Source organism: Rhineura floridana, chromosome 9 (assembly GCF_030035675.1).
Source record: "Rhineura floridana isolate rRhiFlo1 chromosome 9, rRhiFlo1.hap2, whole genome shotgun sequence".
Classification (NCBI taxonomy): domain Eukaryota; kingdom Metazoa; phylum Chordata; class Lepidosauria; order Squamata; family Rhineuridae; genus Rhineura; species Rhineura floridana.
Window position 1 is genome coordinate 6,821,170 of NC_084488.1, and position 27,180 is coordinate 6,848,349.

At 44.3% G+C, this 27,180-nt stretch overlaps 1 protein-coding gene across 4 annotated transcripts in view; it reads left to right on the top strand.

Moving 5' to 3' along the window:
* Nucleotides 1–1,371: 1,371 nt before the first annotated feature.
* Nucleotides 1,372–27,180, top strand: part of CD38 (CD38 molecule) — a 105,982-nt gene continuing 80,173 nt past the window's right edge. For 3 of the 4 annotated variants that reach the window (XR_009757979.1, XR_009757980.1, XR_009757981.1), the window contains exon 1: nt 1,372–1,768. Coding sequence is in view for 1 of the 4 variants with exons in the window: in XM_061585459.1 (XP_061441443.1) it covers nt 1,530–1,768 (239 nt within the window). In the remaining 3 variants the exon portion in view is untranslated. The remainder of the gene's footprint in view (nt 1,769–27,180) is intronic. The other variant, XM_061585459.1, reaches the window with a different exon arrangement.

The window sequence follows — 27,180 nt, forward strand, 5'->3', positions numbered from 1 at the left end:
TTTTATGTGTATTTTATTGTGCTGCATTTACTGCAACTGATTTGTACGTCGCCTAGAGTGGCCATTGGCCAGATAGGCGACACATAAATTAAATTATTATTATTATTATTAAATGTTAAATTAGAGGGTATGGTCTTTAGGAAACTATATGATTGATGCTTCCCCTCAAGTGTAACTAGAAAACACAGTGTTTGCAGCTGGCATTGATCCCTTACTGGTAGACGGTGCAAACAGAAAACGGAGGTCAAAACAGTGTCTTTAGCATGAAGTTATGCTCCCATGTGGATAAGCTCTAGATGAGCCCTCAGATGGAGTGAGGGGTGAGGCATCATTTGTTCAGATGAGGCTGTATTAGGTTCTGTTCAGGTAACAGGTTGCACCAAGACCTCTTGGGAAGAAGAAACATACAATGGCTGATTCCTAAGTTCTGTAAATACAACCACTTGCTATTCAGTTATGTCTCCATCTTTAAACAAAACACACAAGGTTCTTAGGAAAAAAGAAAACCTAGGCAGTCCTTTTATAAACAGAGGTAGAGATTAATTTTAGGTGATGTGTTAGGTTAAAAAAAGTCAATAAAAGCCAAACCTAGCAGTTGATTTACCTAGTTGGAGGGAATGTTCTCTCTGAAAATAAAGTCCCATCTTCAGGTAATATAAAATCTTCCTCACTAAGGAGCGACTAAGTTTTGTATTTTCCAAGTCACAAAAAAGCCTAAGGTGACTGTATTAGATGGAAAACTCAAAAGCATGTTCACAATTTTGTGACATTTTGGTTGGCTAAATAAAGGTATTGTCCTAACGCGAATTTTGGATTTTTTCTTGTGGGTCAACATGGCTGGTTTTGACTTTTAATAATAAATTTGTTAGTCTTTAAGGACTAACGCTGTTAGAAGAAACACTGTATTGCTGCAACATCCTAATATAGCCACCCCTCTGGAAATTGTCACAGATTACCGTGTTACCTGTCATGTTAAGAAAGTATCTTGTTTTTAAGGAGAATTTCAAGACGGCAATTCCCCAGGCTATTTAGATTACTGTATTTTGTAATGAAGGTTGGAATTAGGGCAAACACATTGTGGACTGCCTTGCAAAAAAAAAAAATGGAAATAAGCAAGACAAGAAAAGCTCCCTGTTTCAAATCCTTTTACTTTACAAAATGATTTCTCTGCATTCTTTGTGAGGGTGGGAAATGAGTACCCTCCCTGTGAGAAGTCGAATACCAAGACTACTAAGCAGACCAAAATACTGTTGTTAAGAACAGGAATGACTGGTCACTACAAGAGCACCCTGTAAATCTGATCATCTTCCAGAGGCCTGCCCTGCTTCAGGTGAAGCTTTTTTGCCTGAACCAATAGAAATGCAACCCAGCCTCCTTTGCTAGTTAGCCTTTACATGAGTGAGTGTGCAGAGAGAAACAGAAAGGGAGAGGAGGTGGCAGAGTGTGTGGCATTAGAAAGCAACTTTTCTGCCAGGGACGAAGGAAACAGAAACAGCAGCTGTTGCTGCTTTTCATAAACTTCCATCAAGATGCCCTTTCAAAATAGCTCTACCAGGATCCGACAGCACAGACTGATACTTACAGGGATCATGGTTCTTTTGGTTACACTAGTTATTGCTGTGTTGGTTGTTGTGCTCAAGCCTAGAAGTAAAGGAGCCACTGGCTCAGAAGTAATCCAATGGAAAGGCAAAGGGACCACTGAACATCTGCATGAAATCATCTTGGGGAGATGTTATAACTATATTGCCACAGTGAATCCTGAGCTCAGGTAAGTACTAAGAATACACTTTTGAAGAATAAAATCAGAATGCAGCCTGCTGGAGATGAAATGCCATCTACAAAGAACTCTGTGCAGTATAAGCGAACAAGAAAATCAGCAGGAGAACTGGATTGCAGTTATAGAGAAAAATGTGCAGGGTGAGATTCGTAGTTGATCTTACTCCACATTTTTAAAGCATTAAAAAGCCACATTGAAAACTAGCTGAATAATTCTTGCATTGGGCTGCTAATCTTTTTCATGCTCAGAGCTTTGTTATCTGCATGATAAAAAGAAACAGCTTTTCCCAGCATGCAATGATGGGGGGAACCTCCTCCTCTTGACTTTTGGTCTATTATGCAGCTGTTACAAGTATAAGAATCATCCAAGCAAAGATGATATTTAGAAGTGGGGTTTTAAAAGGAAAGCCGCAGAGAAGATGTGTAGTGCGTTAGGTTTCCTTGCATGTGTAAATGTAAGCCCTATACAGCTCGGGACCAGGATACCTGAAAGATCGTCTTACCCCTTATATACCCAGTTCAGCACTGCACTCTGCAGGTGAGGGCCTCCTGCAGATACCATCTTATCAGGAGGTTCGTTCTGCACAATATAGGAAATGCCTGGACCTTTAGTGTGGCAGCACCTACCCTGTGGAATTCCCTCCCCTTAAATATTAGGCAGGCGCCATCTCTGGTATCTTTTCGGCGCCTTTTGAAGACTTTCCTCTTTCAACAAGCCTTTTAAGTTGAGACCTATCCCAGTCTGCGTGTGTTAGAATTGCTTGTCAATATGTGTTTTTTTAATAATATGTTTTAACCCTTTTTTAAAGATGTTTTTAAAGCTTTTTTAAAAAATGTTTTTAACGTTGTTTTGTTTTAATGTATTTTAAGGTCTGTTTTTATGATGTTTTAAAGTGTCTTTAGCGTTTCTGTTTGCCGCCCTGGGCTCCTGCTGGGAGGAAGGGCGGGATATAAATCAAATAATAAATAAATAAAATAACAGACTGGATGGGCCAAGAATGTTTTTTCCAATAATACCTAGCGGTCTCATAGTGTTCAAAGTACTTAATGTACATCAGCTCAGTAATCCATAGAACAGCACTGTAAAGTCAGTTAACTTTAATCTGCATATTGTAGATGGGGATTTGAGGCTGAAAAATACTGACTTGATCAAGGTTATTTAGTGGTGTCATGACGGAAGTCAAGATTATTCAGGGCTCACTGTACAATCCATTCATGTTTGTTTAGAAGTAAATCTAACTGCATTCAATTGGGTTAACTGCCAGGTAAGTGTGAATACAACTGTGGCTTGACAGTGTAATATTATTTGGGTTTACTCAATGGAATTGGTAAATTGGGTTAAGGATTGCAGCCTTCAACTCTCAGATTAGGGCTAGGAAGACAGTGTTGAAATCTCCAAATAAATGATAAAAAGTGGTTGATGGGGAAACTTTTCATTCTTTTACTAGCTTGTTGATTTGGTGCTTGAAGGCATGCTACGAAGGCTTGGCAGCAGAAGTATTTATTGAGCCTTATCAGTGTATTGTAGTAGTGTTTGTTGAACCTTATCAAGATGTCATAGTGAGGAGAGGAATACTGTTCATGACTTCAAGAAGAGACTGGTGGGAAGTGGACTTTTGTCATATGAAAAATGTTTGGCATCTGCTGTTTGAAAAGCCTGTTGAGAAATTTTAGGATATTCAACAGATGGCTCACTTTCACAACTTCCTTTTTCTGGATAAATGTTTATCATTTCGCCGAAGTGCATTATGACACTGCAATTTCCTCTGGTCCCATAAACTCCCCTCTACACAGGAAGTGAGGCAGAATAACTGTTGTAAACTAATCTGAAGAGACTGTGTGATTGTTTGTTTTTTAAAGATAGGGTATTGTCTTAAAGTACACACATCTTTAGTTGCCCCCAGCCAGCACTTCAAGCTGCTGTGAAACCTCTTATTCCCAATATTTTCTGGGGGTGCTGATGATCTAAAACACCTAACAGAAGAACTCCCTTTAACTACAATACCTTAGTAGCATGAGCTCCGCTGATGTGTGAGTAGGCATGCATGAATTTATCCTAAGGCACAGATAATAGAAATAAAATTTAAAATCAAATGTATTTAAGGAAATTCAAGTTTACAGGCAATTAAAGCGAAAGTTAATAAAATATTTTTTAAAAGAGGATGCAACTTTTTCTGCCAGGCTCTGTGATGTTAGTCTAATTAGTAGGAATGGGGGAGAACTTTGCTTAAGTTGTTTTTAAAGGTGAACCTACCAAATATGCATTCTCCAAAACAATATGTGATCTGAAACAAAGCTGTCCTTTGAAATTTGCACATCTACAAATTTTGCAATGCAGTTCTCCAGCTAAATAATGTGTTCAAAAATGCACATACTAGGGTAATGTGTCAGTGAAAGTGTTAGTGACTTTTATTAAGGAAAATCACTTTGCCAAATGTTTATATTAGACAAAATTGCAAACAAAAATGTATTAGGAGGAATTCTCACTAAAATGCAGGCAATTTTTTTATGAGCAATTGCTGCAGATATGTAGAGAACTGAATTTAAGACTGGAAAAATGAGAAACTGAGAGACCCCAAAAGAGCAGATCCATCTGTCCCGACTAACCAGGAGACCTTTAGTTCTAGTTAGGCAAAACCTCTCTGGGGCTTTTTTTCTTTTCTCTGGCAAGGAGAAGTTTAGCCCATGGCATCCTGGGCAGTATAGCCCGCCTCTTCCCCAGCTTTACCTGCAGCCCAAGAAGTTGTCTCTCTGGCACACAAAAGAGTTCTATGTATTGTCTACATCCTGATTACCTTTCTACACCCCTTGCTTGTAAATCTCCCATCCATCAATTAATAGTCTAAAACAGCATAATTGGAAGAGGAAGGCATCAACACACTTTTTGGACAAGAGGTAATCAGGCATGACCATTTTAAAACATTGCTGATAAAAAACTGAACTTAAATACCATTCACACTAGGGATGCTCAAGCACCCTGTTGCCCACCCAGCAATGGTTCAAGCTTTTTGCCACTATTCAAACCGTGATCCTATCGATTAGGGTCTTGAGAAGAGGAGGACTGCTAAAACGTATCCTGGGGCAGGGGAAAGAAGCAGCACGAAGGAATTCAGCCTGACTATAAATTGAACTATGAACTTCTCTATCCTGCTGGCAAGCATTTGAATATAGGATGAAAGGGGGGGGGAGTGGAATTTGGGACATGTCTACCAGAAAGACAAACTCCAATTCACACAGGGGACTTATATGCATACATGCATTTATACATGGATAAGAAAGCAAACAGGTTCCAAACGTGGCTTTTAAAGTCAGTTGACCAAACTTTTGAAGACATGTCAAGTTTCTGTCACTTTATTCAGTATTAAGCCCATAACATTTCAGTAGGAAATTATTGTCTTTTTTCCTTTCTTACCTACTGAACCTTTTGTGATGTGGAAAGACCTCTATATCATATTGTGCTTTTAAAACACTTAACTGTACAGAGGTTAAGCTGATCTGAGAGTGGGCTAACACGGAAACAAGTCTCTTCTGTGTACATTGTAGGGCCTTCCAGCTGTTGTTGGAGTTCAACTCACATATATCCCAGTCGGCATAGCCAAAGATGGTGGATGACTGGAGTTGTTGGACAATAGCATCTAGAGAGCTACCGATTTCCCATCTATGTTCAACTTCTAGTTGCTCAGGAACCCATGGAGCATTCTAAAGCCTCCTGTGACACATTTGCTAAACACTTTGCCGATAAAATCGAGCACCTGAAGAGCATGATTCCGTGCGCCATGCATACAGGAAGTGGGCCGGAGCCGGCCAGTTGCATTCCGGTCCAGTGGGATCGGTTTCAGCCTCTTTCCTCTGAGGAAGTGGACAAGGTGCTCTCTACTGTGAGGCCAACCACCTGTCTGTTTGATCCTTGCCCCACGTGGCTCATTATGAGCTGCAAAGAGAGACTGAGCGAAGGGATCAAGGCAATAGTAAATGCATCCTTGGAAGAGGGTGCAATGCCATTAGCCCTCAAGGAGGCAGTCATAAAGCCCATCTTGAAAAAGTTCTCCTTGGATCCCCGAGAGTGGAATAACTTCCGCCCAGTCTCTAATTTACCATTTCTGGGCAAGGTGATTGAGCGAGTGGTGGCCAAACAGTTACAGACATACCTGGATGAAGCAGATTATTTAGATCCATTCCAATCGGGCTTCAGGACTGGACATGGAACTGAAACAGCCTTGGTCGCCCTGGTGGATGATATGAGGAGGGCGTTGGATAGGGGAGAATTCACCTTCCTCGTCCTCCTGGATCTCTCAGCGGCTTTCGATACCGTTGACCATGGTATCCTTTTAGATCGCCTGGAGGGATTAGGAATAGGGGGCACTGTTTTACGGTGGCTCTGTTCCTATCTCTCAGACAGGCACCAACGGGTGGTGTTGGGGGATGAGGTTTCAGACCCTTGGCCTCTCAATTGTGGAGTGCCACAGGGTTCTATCCTCTCCCCCATGCTATTCAACATCTATGTAAAGCCACTGGGGGCCATCATCAGGAGATTTGGACTGCAGTGCCACCAATATGCGGATGACACTCAGCTCTATCTCTCGTTTAAGTCCTCACCAGAGTTGGCTGTGGACACCATTTCCAAGTGCCTGGAATCCGTAAGTGGATGGATGGGAAGGAATAGGCTGAAACTAAATCCCGACAAGACCGAGGTGTTGCTCGTGGGAGACAGGGGCAGGTTGGGGGATATAGACCTGGTGTTCAATGGGGTAAAATTGCCCCTAAAAGACCAGGTCCGCAGCCTCGGGGTCATTCTTGACTCCCAGCTGTCCATGGAGACTCAGGTCTCGGCAGTGAGCCGGGCAGCTTGGTATCAATTACATCTGATAAGGATACTGCAACCCTACCTTCCTGTACATCTGCTCCCATGGGTGATTCATGCCCTGGTCTCCTCCCGCTTAGACTACTGTAATGCGCTCTACGTGGGGTTACCCTTGAAAACGGTCCGGAAATTGCAACTGGTACAGAATGCGGCGGCACGCTTGATTAAGAATAGCCGTCGCCGTGATCATATCACTCCGGTGTTAATAGATCTACACTGGCTACCAGTTGTTTACCGGGCCCAATTCAAGGTGTTGGTGTTGACCTTCAAAGCCCTATACGGTTTCGGCCCAGTTTATCTGAAGGAGCACCTCCAGCATCACCAATTATGCCACCTGACGAGATCAGCCACACAAGACCTTCTCTCGGTCCCACCAGTTAAGATAGCGAGGCTGGTGCGGACCAGAGAGAGGGCATTTTCGATTGTGGCCCCCACCCTCTGGAACTCCCTTCCTTTTGACCTTCGCCATGCCCCTTCCCTGACAGGTTTCCGCCGGGCCTTGAAGACCTGGCTGTTCAGGCAGGCCTATGGGTTCTTGGGGGGGAGGTGTTTTTAATACCGGTATATTAAATTTTGTTTGTGGTTTTATTGGTTTTTATTGTATTGTATTTTATCTTGTAAATGTACGTCGCCTAGAGTGTGTTAGCGGAGGCCGTTCAGAACCAAGCAGGGTAGTCAGACACACACAGGAACTTTGTTTAGGAAGGACTTTATTTGCAAACGTACAAACAAGTCCTCGTATAAAGCATAGGTACACTTACGTATACAATACTGCAAGCAACGACACCTCATCGACTTTCACTCCTAACCCCCACACTTGCTGCTACCTCCCTTCCTCTTTTATGGCCCCAGAGGTCTTTAAGTTAATCCCTTGCAGCTGTGTGATTGATGCAACAGAGAGCTTCTGCTAACTCTCTCAACCCTTTTGTTTCCTGCTTCCTTGGGGATCAAAATACCCTTTGCAGAAAAATGCAAGTCATCTGCCGGTAACATTCCCCCACCTTTTGATCCATGAGGAACGCACTTCTTTACAGTTGACATGCTTACATACATATACATGCTTCTATATATATATACATATACATTGCATTGATCTTTATTACTTCATGCCCAGATCAGATACAATCAACATCTATAATCAGTAATTGAGTCATCTAATTCTAATTGTTCTAACCAGACTCTGCCCCTATCCAGCATTGCGAACCAAACTTTGAAATCTTGTGCAGTCCAGTCATCGTCCCCTGTTTTGGGCTGTGTTGGTTTATTTTGTTCCTGGGTTACCCTTACTTTCGAGACTGTAAACCTGTCCGGAGGCTTACCCAGATTAGATCTTTGAGATCTGCGTGGCTGGGTATCTAGTTCCCTTGTTTCAGGAATGGGATCTGTTAGAGTTGTTTCTTCTCCCTCCTCTGTTTCAATATTGCTAACTTCCTGCTTTACATGAACAGCAGATGGGCGTTCCCTCACCAAACCTGGGTCTGCTGTTGTTTCTTCTACTGCTTCTGTTATGTCATCCCTATGTATCTCTGCTGGAATTGCCTCCTGCACTTGATGTTGTTTGTCAGTGACACTTTTGTCAGCTATGCTTTTGTTCCAGAACATTACTATGTCTTCCCCGGGTTCTGGGGTTACTGGGCTTTCGGTGGCTATCTCGTAGCTTGGTATTACTCTTTGGGAGTTAATTACCCACACTCTGTATGCGCCTTTCTCATAACCCAGAATCATTCCGTCCACCCATTCTTGACCTGGTTTGCTAATTTGATATGCCTTGGGCACACGCGCCCGGCATACAACACCAAATTGTTGGATGTGTGTGTGTTTAGGCTTACGCCCATATAACATTTCATACGGTGTTTTCTCTATAGTTATTGAATACAGTCTGTTCAACATATAATTAGCATACATAACAGCTTCACCCCAAAAGACCGAAGATAAGTTACAGCCATGCATCATTGCACGCATCATGTTTTGAAGGCATTTATTTTTACGTTCAGCGGTCCCGTTCTGATGCGGCGACCAAGCAGCCGTTAGAGAATGTTTTATGCCTCTCTCTTTAAGGAAACGCTGCAATGAGCTGGAGAGAAATTCCCCTCCTCTATCTGAATGCAGCTGTGCCACCTTAACTGCATGTTTTGCTTCCACCCACTTTACAAAATGACGTATGTTTCGCTCTGCTTCGGCTTTAGCCTTGAGCAGAAATACAAAGCTATATCTTGTAAAATGGTCTACCAGTACCAAGTAAAACCTGGCGCCTCTTTTTGACCTTCTAAACGGTCCAGCCAAATCCATGCTTAATAGTTCAAACGCCCTGCTGGCTTCACATTCACTTCTTTTCTTTATAGGTGCAGCTTCAGCTTTCGTTTCCTTACACACATTGCATTCTACATACTGTGTACAACTCTTAAACAATACATCTGCACTGTGCTTGGGCATTAACTGGAGAGTTGAGAAACTTGCATGCCCCAGTTTTCTGTGAAAATCATGAATACACCCGTAATGGGTTGGTTTGTTTAGCACTGTTATTTGCTTTAGCTATGGGGTTTTCTTCTATGACGTATAGTGCATTCATTAAATGTCCCTTTACCTGCACCTTATCCTTTTTACTTATGGTGCACACCCCTTTTGAGAAGATAACATCATATTGCATTTTGTTTAGTTTGGAAACTGACATTATATTCGTCTCCATTTTCGGGACATATAACACATTTGTTAACACAGTTTTGAGACAGCCTAAATATGCTGTTCCCCTCCCTAGTACTTCTCATTTTGTCCCATCTGCCAAAATTACATGTTGACTCACGGAAGAGAGCGTTTTAAACTGGCTCTTGTTGTTTATTAAGAAATGGGTTGCTCCCGAGTTGACCGCCCAAGTTCTACTGTTTTTCTTTCCTTTCTCCTCTGTGTTGCTTGTAACGACCCGTACGGACTTGAACTCTGTTTCTCGCTCTTTTGTTCTTTTCGTCGTACAGTCTTTACGCAGGTGTTTTGTAGAACCACATCTGTAGCATTTCTTTACTGTGCTATCTCTTGTGTCGTCCTTCTTGTTGTCTCGGCGACTGCTGCTTTGCTCACTTTTTCTTCTTCTCTTCTCCCCCATTCTTGCAGAAGCTTTTCAGAAACGTAATCCAAAGTTAGATCATTGTCTGGCATTGCCTCAAGGGCACATATTGCAGTGTCATATGAAGCATCTAACGATGAAAGCAGAACGTAAACTTGTTGCTGTTCAGAGTAAATAACGTCTCTATCTTGCAGTTGTGCAAACAAGTTACGTATAGTCTGTAAATGTTCGTGCATACTCACGCCTTCCTTTAAGCGTGTTTGAAACAGCCTTCTTGCAAGCAATACTTTGCTGCCTGCTGTCGTTTTCACATGTGCATTTCGGAGCGCTTCCCAGACGTTTCGTGCCATCTCCTTGTCTCTCACATACAACAGTTGAGAGTCTTGTACTCCGAGAACTATAGTGGCCTTCGCCCTCTGATCCTGGCATTGCCACTCCTCCGTGGGGTTTGTTGGAGCATCAGTCTCAACGACATGCCATAAATCCTCCCGGATCAGCAGCATCTGCATTTTCACTCGCCAACTTATGTAGTTCAATTCGTTGAGACGCTCTAGAGGCATTCCAGATGCGTAGGACATCACCATCCTTGCCTCACTTGGTAGGAGCCTGTCTGGTGCTTCCTTTTCTTCATGTGTCACCTTACTGGTTCCGTTGGGCCAGACTGTAGTCTGGGCCCATAACCCTGTGTTAGCGGAGGCCGTTCAGAACCAAGCAGGGTAGTCAGACACACACAGGAACTTTGTTTAGGAAGGACTTTATTTGCAAACGTACAAACAAGTCCTCATTAAAGCATAGGTACACTTACGTATACAATACTGCGAGCAACAACACCTCATCGACTTTCACTCCTAACCCCCACACTTGCTGCTACCTCCCTTCCTCTTTTATGGCCCCAGAGGTCTTTAAGTTAATCCCTTGCAGCTGTGTGATTGATGCAACAGAGAGCTTCTGCTAACTCTCTCTGTTAACCCTTTTATTTCCTGCTTCCTTGGGGATCAAAATACCCTTTGCAGAAAAATGCAAGTCATCTGCCGGTAACAGAGTGGCCGTTAATTCGGCCAGATAGGCGACTCAAAAATAAAATTTTATTTATTATTTATTTATTCTAAGATAGGTAATGACGACAAGCTGTTTGTCAGATAAGTTTGTCTGCCATCTATTGCTGATCTTCTAATCAAGGAACCCTGATAAACTTTGAGTTTGCATTTCAAGTTTGTATGGTCCCTATTACAGTGATCATGGCATACAACACAACCCACTGGCAAGAGCCCGGGCCTCTCCTTAGTTTATTATGGAGCTAAGGACCATGATGAAATGGATGGGATGAAGAGCACATAGACAAGAAGACTCTTAACGCATTGGACTGAACATAGAACTCATATGAAGGGCTATTCCATGGTGGTGATAGCCTTCATATTGTTATGGCATTAAATGACTATCAGGGTCCCTTCTAGCCCTGTGATTCTATAATTATAAGATTAGGATCTTGAGACGAGGAGGACTGCTAAAATGGTCAAACAATGTTCATTTCCAATTTATAACTCTTTTGCAATGTAAGCTGCCAGCAACACATTGTCACAGAAATCGGTGACAGCCTGCATGGCAACAGAACATGTATTTCTCCTCCACTCTCTCTCCTCTGGCTGGGGGTAATGTAATAGAGTTTATGTGTATGTAATTAAATAACAAACTGACAATTTTGGTGTCGAAGTCAGAACCAGACCAGTTGAGTTTAGGCCCCATCTGCACTATTCCTTTAAAGCAGTAAAGAATTCTGGGAACTGCAGTTTGTTAAGGGTATTGAGAGTTGTTAGGAGACCCAGGGCCGGCGCTAAAGGGCGGCCAGGTCACGCCCTGGCTGAGGGCCCCTGGAGCCACCAGGGCCCCTGAGGAGCTCCTCAATAGGGGGGGGAGAAGGAGTGCTCTCTTTCCGCGATCCGTGGCAGAGTACTGCCGCAGATCACAAGAAGAGAGCTTCCCAGCTGCCTGGCTGTTTGCTGGCTCCACCTACCTGTCTCTCCTGTAGTTTGCGGCTGCGCCGGCTGCACACACAGAGCTGCCATTAACACATAGCACGCATGCATGCCATCAACCAAGATAGTGGCTGAGGCTTCAGCCCCTTAGGGAAACCTCGGCTGCCATCTTGGTTAATGGCAACCCAGCGCACACAGCTGCAAAAGACAGGAGAGACAGGTAGGTGGGTTTGTGTGTGTGCACATGCGCCGGGGCAAGCTGATGCCCAAGGGCCCTGGCATGCCTTGTGCCAGCCCTGAGAAGACCCCCTATTCCCCTCACAGGGGTAAAATTCTTTGAGTGGTTAAACAGGCAGTCACTCTTCCCAGGGATGTCTGGAAATTTTGCAGCCCTATGAAGGTAATAGGGGTTTCCTAACAACTCTCAGCACCCTTGACAAACTACAGTTCCTAGAATTATTTGGGAGAAGTCATGACTGTTTGAAGTGATATGATACTGCTGTAAATGTATAATGCAGATGGGGCCTTGGACTCTGAAAGCTAACAGCATGAGGGGAGGGAGAAAAAAGGGCTGGCACTATTGCCAGGGCCGACGCCAGTGGGTATCCAGGTCAGGCCCTAGTCGAGGGCCCCTGCTTAGGGTGGGAGGGTAGTGCTCCCATTCTGTAATCTGTGTCAGCTCCCAACTCTGCCACAGATTGCGGAGAGGGAGCTCCCAGGCACCTGCCCCCCAAATAGCATGATACATGCATGCCCCACCAGCACCCCTATAAATGACGTGGGCCCCAGCATGCCTGACACCAGCCCTGTCTATTGCCCTATAAATCTGGTAGGAAGCAGCAAGACATCTGTTGGAGTTGAGTTAATACCTCTATCCACTAACAGGCAAAAAACCTTGCAGTTTAAGAACGTACCTATAGCCCACAGATATTTCTATCAAACTTTAAAAAGCAGGGAAATTGGGCAGCTATAGTGAATGCACCAGGGGAGGAGGGCAAAGGGGAGGGGAGCAGGCAGGAGGGGGAAGGGAGTAGAAGGGCAGGTTTTATCATTTGCATGTTTATTGAGTTCAGTGGGATTTACTTCTGTGCAATCATGCTTAGAATAGGTAAACGTGACCAGAGGGAGAGAAAGGGAGGGCTGGAGTGGGCAGGGGAGGAAGAAGGAGGAAGAGGGAACGGGAGGAGGAAGGGAGAGGAGAGGGGAAGGAGGGGAAAGGCAGGTCTAATCATTTGCATTCTTACTGAGTTCAATGGGATTTACTCCCATGCAATCGTGGTTAAGACAGGTAAAAGTGACTATGGGGGAGGAGGAGGGGGAGGACAGGGAAGGAGAAAGGGAGGGGAGAGGGGAGCAGAAGGAGGGGGAGGGGGAAGGAGGGGATTGGAAGGGGAGGAGCAAAGGAAGAGGGAGGGAAGGGGCAAAAGAGAGATGATGGGAGGAGGAGGGGAGGCAGGTTTGTTCATTTGCATGCTTGAGTTCAATGGGATTTACTCCTGTGCAATCATGCTTGTTGTTATGTGCATTCAAGTCAATTGCGACTTATGGTGACCCTATGAATCAGTGACCTCCAAGAGCATCTCTCATGAACCACCCTGTTCAGATCTTGTAAGTTCAGGTCTGATTCCTATATTGATTCCTATATTGACCTTTTGGTCGTGACCCTGCTGCCGCGTTACTGCTGGGGTGTTGTTGCGGCCCTACATTGCTGGCGCTGCTTCTTGCCGCCTGCCGCTTGCGTGCAGGCGTTGCAGCATTCTTAATAGAGCAGCGAGCAGTCTCTGGGGGTTTGGGGTGGATTTTGTTTTCTGTTATTAGTAGGGTAGGCCTGTCCTCCAGGCAACAGGGATAGGGGCATGTGTAAACCAAGGGGGGAGGTGTCAGAGAAGGATGGGGACCAAGTCATACCAAGGTTGGGCGGCAGGCACTGGATTGATGCTAGGGGCAGACCACGTCAGGTTAGAGGAACAAGGGATAGATGCGTAATATCCATCCCCTGTTCCGGGTCTGCCCAAACCCAGAAGTCAACTGGGAGACGCAGGATTCCTACCGACCTTCGACTGCTGCTGTGTAATGCGAGGTCTGTAACGCAAAAAACATCTATCATCCATGATATGATTCTGGATGAGTGTGCAGACCTGGTGTGTATCACGGAAACCTGGCTGGATGAGGCCTCAGCACCCATTCTTGGGGCCATGTGTCCACCAGGTTTCCATTATGCGCAGCAACCGAGGGTCGGAAGGCGGGGAGGGGGTGTGGCAGTCATCTACCGGGAGTCTCTGGTCTTCACCAGGCCTCCGCTCCCAAGGACCAAGTTTGTTGACTGCATGTACTGGAGGTTGGGCCCGAAGGGCAGTTTAGGGATCCTGCTTGTGTACCGCCCGCCCCGCTGCACGGCAGACTCCCTGACCGAGGTGCTTGAGGTGGTCTCGGATGTACGAACGCTGTCCCCAGAATTGTTAGTATTGGGAGACTTCAACGTGCATGCCGAGACCACTCTCATTGGAGCCCCTCGGGATTTCCTAGAAACCATGGCTTCTTTGGATCTGTGCCTTAGTAATACTGAGCCCACACATGTAGCCGGTCATGCTCTCGACCTTGTATTTGTCCTGGGAGTGGAGGGGAGTGGTCTGAAGTTGGGGGCTATTTCTTCGACCCCCATGTCATGGTCAGACCACTATCTGGTGAACTTTGTTCTCTCAGTGCCACACACCCTCCGCAGGGGCAAAGGACCTATTAAAATGGTCCGCCCCAGGCGCCTGATGGATCCTGATGGATTCCTGACTGCCCTTGGGGAATGGGAACCTGCTGAAGGTCGCCTGGTCGAAACACTGGTGATGGAATGGAATGAGGGAATCACCAGTGCATTAGACCAGGTGGCTCCGAAACGTCCTCTCCCCCTGAATAGAACTCAGACAGCACCGTGGTACACACTCCGGTTGCGTAGTCTGAGACAGGAGGTGAGACGACTAGAACGCCGGTGGCGGAAATCCCGTTCTGAAGATGTCCGAACACAGGTTAGAGCAGCAATAGCTGCCTACCAGGTGGCAATAAAGGCAACAAAGAAGGATTTCTTTGCTGCCTCTATTGCATCCGCAGAGTGCTGTCCCAGGAAGCTGTTCCAGGTGGTCTGTAGCCTGGTCGGTCCAGTCGCTCAGGAACCCCTGGAACATTCTAAGGCTTCCTGTGACAAATTGGCAAAGCACTTTGCGGATAAAGTCGAACATCTAAAGAACTCAATTCCGTACGCCGTGGATGCGGTAGATGATCCTGAGTTGGCCAGCTGCAATCCGGTTTCATGGGATCTGTTTCGGCCTCTTCCTTCTGAGGATGTGGACAAGGTACTTTCAACTGTAAAGCCTACCACCTGTCTGACTGATCCTGGCCCATCATGGTTCCTTGTGAACTGTAAAGAAAGATTGGGCGAAGGGATTAGGGCGGTGGTAAATGCATCCTTGAAGGAGGGTGTAATGCCACCGGCCCTCAAGGAGGCAATTGTAAGACCTATCTTGAAAAAGTCCTCCTTGGATCCCCAAGTTTTGAACAACTTTCGCCCTATTTCGAATTTACCATTCTTGGGCAAGATCATTGAGCGAGTGGTGGCAAATCAGCTGTCAGCACACTTGGAGGAAACGGATTATTTGGATCCATACCAATCGGGTTTCAGGACTGGACATGGTACTGAAACAGCCTTGGTCGCTTTGGTTGATGATATGAGGAGGGCTATGGATAGGGGAGAATTCACCTTCCTTGTCCTCCTGGATCTCTCAGTGGCTTTTGATACCGTTGACCACGGTATCCTGTTAGATCGCCTGGGAGGGTTGGGAATAGGAGGCACTGTTTTACAGTGGTTCCGTTCCTTTCTCTCTGACAGGCATCAACAGGTAGCATTGGGGGATGAGATTTCAGACCCTTGGCCTCTCACTTGTGGAGTGCCACAGGGTTCTATTCTCTCTCCCATGCTATTTAACATCTATTTAAAACCGCTGGGTGGTATCATCAGGAGATTTGGGCTGCGGTGTCACCAATATGCTGATGACACGCAGCTCTATCTCTCGTTTAAATCTTCACCGGAGTTGGCTGTAGAGACCTTATCCAAGTGCCTGGAATCCGTGAGTGGATGGATGGGAAGAAACAGGCTGAAGCTCAATCCTGATAAAACCGAGGTACTGCTTGTGGGTGACAGGGGAAAGTTGGGTATTGTTGACCTGGAACTCAATGGGGTAAGATTGCCCCTGAAGGATCAGGTCCGCAGCCTCGGGGTTATTCTTGACTCCAAGCTGTCCATGGAGGCTCAGATTTCGGCAGTGAGCCGGGCAGCTTGGTATCAGTTACACCTGATACGGAGGCTGCAACCCTACCTCCCTGCTCATCAGCTCCCACTGGTAGTGCATGCACTGGTCACCTCTCGACTGGACTACTGCAATGCGCTCTACGTGGGGCTACCCTTGAAAACGACCCGGAAACTACAGCTGGTACAAAATGCGGCGGCCTGTTTACTTACAAATAGCCGCCGCCGTGATCACATTACGCCGGTGTTAGTTCATCTACACTGGCTTCCAGTTGCTTTCCGGGCCCAATTCAAGGTGTTGGTATTAACCTTTAAAGCCCTATATGGTTTCGGCCCAGTTTACCTGAAGGAGCACCTCCAGTACCACCAACTTAGCCGCCTGACTAGATCAGCCACGCAGGGCCTTCTCTCAGTACCACCAACGAAAACAGCTAGGTTGGTGGGAACGAGGGAGAGGGCATTTTCTGTGGCGGCCCCCACTCTCTGGAACTCCCTCCCATTCGATCTTCGACATGCCCCTTCCCTGGATGCATTTCGCCGAGCATTAAAAACCTGGCTCTTTGGACAGGCCTTCGGGACCTCCGGGGTGGGCTAAGCTTTTATCACTATTACTGAATGCCCGTTGTTTACATACTGTTTTATGCTGTAATTTAATCCTTTATTGTCGACTGTATTGTATTGCTATGTATTTTAAATCGTATTTTAAATTGTATTTTACTGGAATTTAATTGTGTACGTCGCCTAGAGTGGCCTTGGCCAGATCGGCGACACAAAAATTAAATTATTATTATTATTATTATTATTATGTCCACATGTACAGTCGTCTTTTCAGTTGCTCAAAAAATGTGTTTGCGAGAAACAAATTATTGGCTTCACAGAATTCAGTAAGTCTTTCTCCTGCTTCATTTCTATCTCCTAAGCCCCATTTTTCCACAGTTCCTAGTTGTTCTCTGTTGCCTACTTTTGCATTCCAGTCCCCCATGATTATCAGCACATCTTGTTTTGATGTGTGATCAGTTTCTTCCTATACTTCTGTGTAAAATCTCTCCAATTCCTCTTCTTCTGCGTTTGCCATTGGAGCATAGACTTGGATGATGGTTATGTTAATAGGTTTCCCATTTAATCTCATTGATATCGCTTGCTCAGACCTTGCATTATAGCTCCTAATTGCTTTTGCTACATCACTTCTCACTATTAAAGCAACCCCATTTCTTCTTAATTTCTCATTTCTTGCATAAAATATTCTGTAGTTGCCTGATTGAAAATGTCCCATTCCTGTCTATTTTAATTCACTCACGCCAAGTATTGTAATGTTGATACGTTCCATTTCTTGCTTGACAACTTCTAACTTTCCCTGGTTCATGCTTCTCACATTCCATGTTCCTATTGTGTGTGTTGTACAACTCCGGACTCTCCTTTCGCATCTGTGCACATCAGCATCTGGGCTTCCTTTCACCTTTGACCCAGCTGCATCATTAGTCACAGTACTACTCGTCCTTGTCCTTTGATTTTCCCCAGTAGCTTGGTGAGTGCCTTCTGACCGGGGGGTCTCATCTTCCAGCACTATCTCGTGTTGCATTTTGGATACTCTGTTCATAGCGTTTTCATGGTAAGAGGTATTCAGAGGTGGTTTACCATTGCCTTCCTCTGAGTCTGGATGCATGTTAATCTGGTGTCTCAGCTTTGACCATTCCGCCTTGAGTTCCTCTGGTAGCAGTCTAGCCTACATTCTCAAACCCCCTCACCACGTTAAAGTGTGCATCCTAGAGGGGGCTATGAAACTCTCCAGCTTAGGATTCTTGACTACTGCTATGCTTTTGCTAGGCCACACCAAGGCGCAGGTGGCAATTCTCCAACTAATCCTCGATGTTGAGTTCGAAAACCATCTCTCTCGACTAGTGCCTAAATTTGGAGCTATTCTTTGTCCTGGGCCCTTTATCCCTGCATATTACCTAACTTTTCTCCCTACCCCGAGGCTTCGAAAAGCATTCACAATGACCAAATTCAATGTATTACCTTCAGCCCTCTTAGATGGTAGATTCCAAAAAATTCCTTATGCTGAGCGGCTATGCCCCTGTGGAGTGGGTGCAGTGGAAACAGTGGGACATGTTTTATTGGACTGTGCTTTCTACTATGATCTTCGATGCACGCTGATCACTCCGATCACACAAAATCTCCCAGGCAGGGATGCTGCTTTTTATGTCAGATACCTTTTATCCGACCAAATTTCTCAGGTCACAATTATGGTTGCGAGATTTTGTGCTGCTGCTATTTCCCACCGAAGAGCACGATTAACTCAACAGCCAGTATAGACCTGAGATTTTGGAGTTTTTTTTGCTTTTAAACGCGTCCTGTTATAATATTTGTTTTGTGATCACCTGAGTTTGTATGTATTTTAGATTGGTCTCTGACTGTAATAAATTACTTACTTACTTACTTACTTACTCTTCAGTGGCCTTGAAGATGGATATACATTTTGTATTCTGTGTTCTAGGATATTGATTGATAGTTGGATTGTGTGTTAATTCAATTTTTTCATTTCCTTATATCAGTCAGTTTTGAACCATATTAAAGATTTTATCCGACATTATCATTCAATTCAATGCAAAATGTCTTAAATTAATTAAAAATCAGCCAGGCATTTTTTTAACTTTTAAACTGCAGAAGATGAAGGTCAGAGTATGGGGCAGCGTCAGTAACAGGATTACAGGTCCTCTGTGAACATGGCTGATTTTTAATTAATTTCAACAAATTATGAGAACTCTGATAGAAAAAGTCCAAAAGGGGTCTAGTTTTTTCTCTCTTTGTACACTTTGAACTCTTGATTCTTTCTGACTGTTTTGTGTATCGCCATGAACATTTAGAGGGTTGTTATGCAAGCGTTTCTGAGTTCAGGACTATAAGTTTTGTAAGGTTTTGTTTTGAAATGAGCTTATGGGAAGCATCAGAATAGCATGGGAGGTATTTTCAATTTAACATTGCAGAATGTGAAAAATCCACACTGGCTATAGTATACAGCCACTCTTGTGGCTGTATAATCTGGATCTTTCTTTATTTTATTTTTGCTTTACTTGTTGCAGGGACAGTCAATATGTCCTATACATAAAGTCATTCAAAGTCTGTGATTGTGAAGGGGAAAAAGGCTTCTTTGTTTCAAGTTTCTGACTTGCTTCAAAAACAAAATATTTTAAGTCACAAATTCTTGGCCAGACTTCTTGTTTTCTGTCATGTTTGTGCCTGTGGCATTCACCATTTAATTTAAAATATGAAAAATCCATTCGAGTTGCTCATTTGAGTTGCTCATAAACATGTTTGTCATTGTTCTTATAATTATTTGTGCTTAAATTCAGCTAGAAGAAGTGTCAGGAGGCTTGGGAAATCTTTGCTTCCTACTGCAGCCATATTCACCTATAACTCACTTTTGGGGTTTGAAATAAGAATGAGTTTGTACAGAATCAACGGCCAAAGCTTTTCCTACACAGTACCATTTCAGGTTGCAGTTTAAAGTAACTGCATGTTTTAATTCTGTGTTCTCTCCACCCCCTATCTCTAGGAAAACAGTGTGTCAGGGAAAATGCCAGCTTGGGCTAGTCAGTAGCATTTTTAGTCAAGCTTCAGAAAGCACAGTCTCCTTTCCAAAAGCATGTATCTCTATTAGTTGTTTTGGATTGATAGCATGCATATTAGATGATGTTAAGACAAGTTGTCCTATCATCATGATTACTTTGTCTCTCCACACCAATGTTGCCTTGACTCATGTCATGTTACAAGAAGAATATCCTAGGACCTAGAAGTGGGAAACCATCAGCTCTCAAATTCCCTCCCATCTCCAACCTACAGCATTCCCCCTTTGTCCCTCCCCTGTAACAATTAGACTTTGGGGGGGAAAGCTTTCTACTGCAGCTCCCAGTAGCAGCCTGTTTTCTTTCAAGCCTCCCCCTCCCCAGTTGGACATATGGGCTCATCCTTGCACCTGTGTTATCTGGTACCAGCTATACTTCAAGGCCAGCTTCAGTCATCTAGCGCTCTGATTGGCCAGTGGGCCCAGCTTGCTGTTGCTAGGCTATTTCTGTAAAGCTGAATTGATTCCTTTGTTCTATGCATCCCATTTTGTCTTCTGACTTGGGTCCTGATACCTGTGCATGTGCTGATGCAACTTGCTAGTCCTGTGGCGTCATTTGCTGTATGTGGTTTGCATTATTTAGGCAGGTTACCTTTGTTTTATTTCTTGTTCTATGATTCCCTAAATGTACTTTTGTACTTATAATATCTTTTTATTCTTATTTCTCTTCCTGGTATATGGGTTCTTCTTTTATGCCGCTATTTTAAAATAATTATTAATAAATCTACCTCTTATAATTTGGTGTGGTTAATTGGATGAGAGTTTAGTACTAAACCAAGTCCTGACCACTTGGTCAAACTGCTACTGAGTAATGTTTGAGGTTTTGGGGATCAATGAGCAGAGAATCTGTTATTTATTTATTTAATAAATATATTTGTATACCACTATTTCATTTAAAAACACCAAGGAGGTTTACACAAATAAAAAAGCACGTACAATAAAAACTATTAAAAAATACAGTAAAAACAGAAGTCAACTACAGTAGGGCCCCACTCATATGGTGGGTTACGTTCCAGACCCCCACCTAAAAGCAAAACTCACCAAAAAGCGGAACTCCTTCAATAAAATGGCACCCGACACCTGAAAACACCATAAAAGCGGAACAAGCACCGTATGAGTGGGCCTTACTCTAATTTTAGCCGCCGGAAAGCGGGGCCGTACTGTATTGCAAAAAGACATCTTAATTGCCTGCATACGCCTGGCAGAACAGTTTTTCAGCAGGTATTTAAAAGTTAAAACAGAAGGTACCTGCTGAATCAATGTTGGCAGAGCATTCCAGAGACCTGGGCCAATAACACTGAAGACTTGATTTCGTGTTGATGTTAAATGAGCCTCCCCGACTCGGGGGACAACCAAAGCAGCCCCTACAGATGAGCTCAGTGATTGAGCTGGGATATAAGGATTCAAGTGGTCCCTAAGATACCCTGAACCTGAGTTGTTTAGGCCTTTGTAAATTAATACAAGGACCTTGAATCTGGCTTGGTAGTGGATGGTCAGCCAGTACAGATGTTTTAAGAGTGGTGTCACATATGCCTCATTTTGCACCAACTTCCAAACCAGGGCCAAGGGCAGCCCCACATAGAGCTCACTGCAGTAATCCAGCCTCAAGGTTACCAATGCATAGAGTACAGAGGTAAGGATATCCCTGTCCAGGAACGGCTGTAGCTGTCAAAGCAGACGAAGCTGGTAAAAAGCACTCCTAGCCACAGAAGATACCTTGGCCTCTAGTGACGAAGATGACTCCAGGAGTACCCCTAAGCTATGGACCTGCTCTTTCAGAGGAAGTGCAACCCCATCCAGAACAGGTAACTTGCCTATCTCCTGGACATGGAAATCACCTACTCAAAGAGCCACTGTCTTCCCAGGATTCAAGCACAGTTCATTGGCCATCATCCAGTCCACTACAGCATTCAGACACTGATCCAGAGCATTCACAACCTCTCCTGATCCAGATGTTATGGAGAAATAGAGCTGTGTCATCAGCATACTGCTGACTCCTTGCTCCAAAACTGCTGACTGCTCCCATTGACTGCTCCGATCAACTTCATATAGATGTTGAATAGCACTGGAGAGAGAATGGTACCCTGCAGAACCCCATAGCACATGTGCCAGGGGGCTGAGGAACTCTCATCCAGTGCTATTGTCTGGATGTGGCCCTGAAGATAAGAGTGGATCCACTGTAATGCAGTGCCTCTGATACCAGGGCTGTGGAGTCGGTATACCAAACCTTCGACTCCGACTCCTCTATTTTTCTACTGTCCGACTCCAACTCCACCCAAAATTGCTTCCAACTCCACAGCCCTGGAAAGGGCTGTAAATGTCTTTTTAAATTGGAAGCTCTCATAGGAGCATTTTTATCTCTGCCTGAATATGCGCTGATATTGGCATCACAGCATTTGTCTTCATCTGGGTCCTGTGTCATACACTGACACACAAAATGTTTTCCATCTTGAGTTATGGTGAAATGCTCAACTACAACTGACTTCATGGGAAGCTTCTTTGACATTTTGAATTTATATTTTTAAAAATTTGTCAATCAAAATTTATTTTGGAGTCGGAGTCGGTATATTTCTACCGACTCCACCTCCGACTCCACCCAAAATTGCTTCCGACTCCACGACTCCAACTCCGACTCCACGGCCCTGTCTGATACACATCCCACTGAGTCGGTACAGGAGGCTACCATGGTCAATGGTATCAAATGCCACTGAGAGATTGCGCAGAAGTAGCAGGGTCGTACTTCCCCATCTCTCTCATGATAAACGTTATCCATCAGGGTGACCAAGGCTGATTATGTTCCGAAACCTGATCTGAATCCAGATTGTGATGGATCCAGATAATCAGTCTCATCCAGGAATACCTATAGTTGCTCTTCAACCACCTTCTCTACCAGCTTTGCCAAGAAAGGGGTGTTTAGCTCTTATTCCATTGAATCTCAAGGTATGTCTGGTGTACAGCTGACCCAGGTTGGAGTGGATTTAAGGAGTTGTAGCAGCATTCCACTTTGCAGGGTTGGCTTTACCCTGGTCACTTGGCACCTACTGCACCAACTAGACTCTGGCCCCAGGGTTTTGGACCCAACTGTCCTTGACAGTCAGCACCCTTAATAAACTACAATTCCCAGGATTCTCTGGGGGAAGTCATTATGGTCAAAGTGGTATAAGAGTGCTTTAAATGGTTCTTCTCACTTGTGCAGGGATGGTAGATCTTGCAGGAGACAGTTGGATATGGTTTCTTTCAGGTACCTATCAATACATGATTATAGTGGGTATGTCTTCCACAGAGTTCACGAAAATAGCATCATGGTACAATGCTCCAGCAGCAACAATTTTCTGTGTAGTTTAAAGGATTTCACTTGAACCCAAAGGTCTCAAAATGCAGTCCCCCTTGAGATCATAAGCAGGGTTCAGAGTCTATTTTAGTGAGCAATTTCTACAAGTGTTTGTGTAGCATGAAGTTTCCTCCAAAGTATTTGTTCTTCATCCATATGTATACTGCTTCCAATCAGGATTACCACTTCAAATGGCAGCATTTTACAATAAATCCCTGCAACATGGGATGAACCTTTGTCTATACACATATAAAAAGCAAACTTGTTTTGTGGGAGCATGTGAATTTGCTAGCTCTTAATCAGAAATATCCTGCGTGTGAATTAGTGAATAACTCTGCTTTATTTATGTCTTGGACTTTGTACACAGTAATAAATCAAAGGAAAACAAAGCTTGCAAAGAGACTTTGAAAAGTCCCTTTTTCAGAACTGCTGAAATTGGCAAGAACTTTCAGAGGCAAGCAAGAAAAGAAAAGAGTGCTCTTTTAGTTTTTTCCTGAATTTAACCAGCACTCAAACGTTCAAGGCATTTAAAAGAAAAAGGAGGGGAGCCATTTCCCCCCAAAACCTTTGAAACACTGTCCATAATGAAAAAAAATGCAAATGGGCTGCCTTCAAGTCGATCCCGACTTATGGCGACCCTACGAATAGGGTTTTCATGGTGAGCGGTATTCAGAGGGGGTTTTACCATTGCCTTCCTCTGAGGCTGAGAGGCAGTGACTGTCCCAAAGTCACCCAGTGAGCTTCATGGCTATGTGGGGATTTGAACCCTGGTCTCCCAGGTCATAGTCCAAGACTCTAACCGCTACGCCACACTGGCTCTCCCTGTCCATAATAACAATTTATTTTATTTCCCCAACCAGAAAACACAGCTTATCTTTGCTAGGAAATATTCTACTTTTCTTATTTAGACTGTGAAAATATGGCTTCCAAAGGAAAGAAGGGTCCTCTCTACTATCACCAGTTTGAAATGTTTAGGGCTGTATTGAAGTCTCCCAAAGAGAGGGGGGTGATATCTAAGTCAGACTGGGAGTAGACCCATTGAACTTCAGGTATGACTAATTCTGGATATCACCCCAGGATTGTATAGTTCTTGCCTTGTTTACTTTACTTTCTGATTGATAGTTGAAACAAATGTGCAATGAGTGGGTACATACAGGAAAAGAGCACCAATAAAGAAATGAAACATTGTAGTATAAAGTTTGCAGCAGCAAATATTAAACACACCTTGGGAATCCTAATATTTATCTTTCGAATGATTACCTCTTGACCTTCTTAGTAAAATGGCAGATTTCCTTTAATTTGTAATTAGCTTAAGTTCCAGTGGCTCCGTGGCGCAGAGTGGTAAGCGGCGGTAACGCAGCCGAAAGTTCTGCTCACGGCCAGAGTTCGATTCCAACAGAAGGAGGAAGTCGAATCTCCGGTAAAAGGGGTCGAGGTCCACTCAGCCTTCCATCCATCTGTGGTCGGTAAAATGAGTACCCGGCATATGCTGGGGGGTAAAGAAAGGCCGGGGAAGGAACTGGCAATCCCACCCCATATATACGGTCTGCCTAGTAAACGTCGCAAGACGTCACCCTAAGAGTCGGAAACGACTCGCACTACAAGTGCGGGGACACCTTTACCTTTTTTAAGTTCCAGTCTTACACATGTTTACCTAGGAATATTTCCACTGATTCAGGGGAACCTATTTCTGAGTAGACAATCTGAGGTTTAAGGGTGGCCACTTATGCCTCACCACAAAAGAGGACACAGATTTACATAAAGTTTGCATATGTAAATGTATACATATGGATGCAAATATAACAATTACTCTAGTTTAAAAAGAGCAGAAATACAGTTCATGTCACCATAGTGAGGGAGGCTGCTGTCCATATGCTAAGGGTTGATGAGCAACACCTTTTTTCTACACTGAATTTAGTAACGAATGACTTAAAATGGTTTAGAATATCTGTTGGGAAAGCATTTTGGAAACTACATTTTGGCCACACTTGCTTTTGCACTTTGCCTCCCAGACCATGGGTTGGTGTGGTTCTTGGCCCCAAATAGTTTAGCCACCCTTGTTCTAAATCAAGAACAGAAATTTTACATGTCCTTCCCTCAAGCACAAGGCTCATGCTGGTAAGGACAACCATTGGATATTGCCTCTTATCCAGACCTTCCTGTCTCTTCTGGCTGAAGTGAGGTCACTTGAAACTAATTGGTTATTGTTGGGTAAACAAGCTCCATAGATAAGAGTGCAAACAAGCATAGATAGAAGGCAAAGAAAAATGTTACAAGTCACAATAAGAAAATTCCCCCCAAACATCTGTTGTGAGATACATTTTACCACAGTGACTTTAACAAGAGCCTAGCTTTTATTTTATATCCATCTTTCTATACAAAATGAAACTCAATTTAAAAACAATCTGCTTCTGTACTGCATTTCCCCCAAGGAACTCAGTATACCTGCTTCTCTCCCCTTTTATCCTCACAATAACCCCGTGTGTTACCCAGTCACCCAGGGAGCTTCCTTGCTGAGTGGGAATGTGAACTGAGTTCAACACTTTAACCACTATACCTTGCTGGCTACATAAAATGCAGAATAGGAGCAGCACATCAAATCATAAGAAAAGTAACCAGACATAAAAATTCAAAAATCATAAGCAAAGGGAGCCCAACATAAAAATGCAAGCACCAGACAGAGGATAAACCTGCTGGTGCTGGATCAAGAAATTCTTCAACCAGCACTGAAATTGCATCAAGGAGAGAGTCTGAGAGATCTTCTGGGGTAAGGATTTCCAAAGTCTAGGCAGTGCAACAGCTTACAAGAACGCATAAAACACTCTCTTTTATTGCACAACATTGCCCTGAATGATGACTAGCTTTAGCAGAATTGAACTTTCTGTACATTTCCTCATTTGTTATCAGTGTTATATCCAGAGGTTTATTTATAATGCGTCTGCACCAAAATCAGTTCTCCAATTTGCCTTTCTTTCCCTGCAAAGAGGCTTCATTTTTCTTCTTCCTTCTCGGAACACTTCAGAAACTTCTTCACTGGGTGTCAGGTTTGAGCTTTCCGCATTGTGAGGTTGGTGATGATTGTGTGTGTGTGTGTGTTTCCAGTAAATGTTTCTCCAGCACTACAATATCTGGCTGCCTGTGCTTCCCAATCTGAAAAAGGCTCATGGGAGGAGTTACCTCATGATGCCTTTCCTTGAGGTTTAACTGAAGGGAGGAAAGCCGGGAACACTACAGAGTGCAGATCACTGATGAAATGATTTTGGGCTCATTCACATGGGAGCTGAACTCCATTTTAAATATGAAGCTTTTCCCACCATGATAGAGTTTAAAGTTTCACACTTCTTACCTGATATGAGCTCTCAATCTGCTGTTTTCCATTCATGGGATGCCACAGGGATCTATCCTCTCCCCCATGCTATTCAATATCTATGTAAAGCCGCTGGGAGCCATCATCAGGAGATTTGGGCTGCAGTGTCACCAATATGCAGATGACACTCAGCTCTATCTCTCGTTTAAGTCCTCACCAGAGTTGGCTGTGGATACCATGTCCAAGTGCCTGGATTCCATAAGTGAATGGATGGGAAGGAATAGGCTGAAACTGAACCCCGACAAGACCGAGGTGTTGCTCGTGGGGGACAAGAGAAGGTTGGGGGATATAGACCTGATGTTTAATGGGGTAAGATTACCCCTGAAAGACCAGGTCCGTAGCCTTGGGGTCATTCTTGACTCCCAGCTGTCTATGGAGGCTCAGGTCTCGGCAGTGAGCCGGGCGGCTTGGTATCAATTACATCTGATACGGAGGCTACAACCCTACCTTCCTGTACATCTGCTCCCACGAGTGATACATGCCCTGGTCTCCTCTCGCTTAGACTACTGTAATGCGCTCTATGTGGGGTTACCCTTGAAAACGGTCCGGAAATTACAGCTGGTACAGAATGCGGCGGCGTGCTTGATTAAGAACAGCCGTCGCCGTGATCATATCACCCCGGTGTTAGTGGATCTACACTGGTTACCAGTTGTTTACCGGGCCCAATTCAAGGTGTTGGTATTGACCTTTAAAACCCTATACGGTTCCGGCCCAGTTTATCTGAAGGAGTGCCTCCAGCATCACCAATTATGCCGCATGACAAGATCAGCCGCACAAGACCTTCTCTCGGTCCCATCAGTTAAAACAGCAAGACTGGTGTGGACCAGAGAGAGGGCATTTTTGATTGTGGCCCCCACCCTCTGGAACTCCCTTTCGATCTTCGCCACACCCCCTCCCAGAC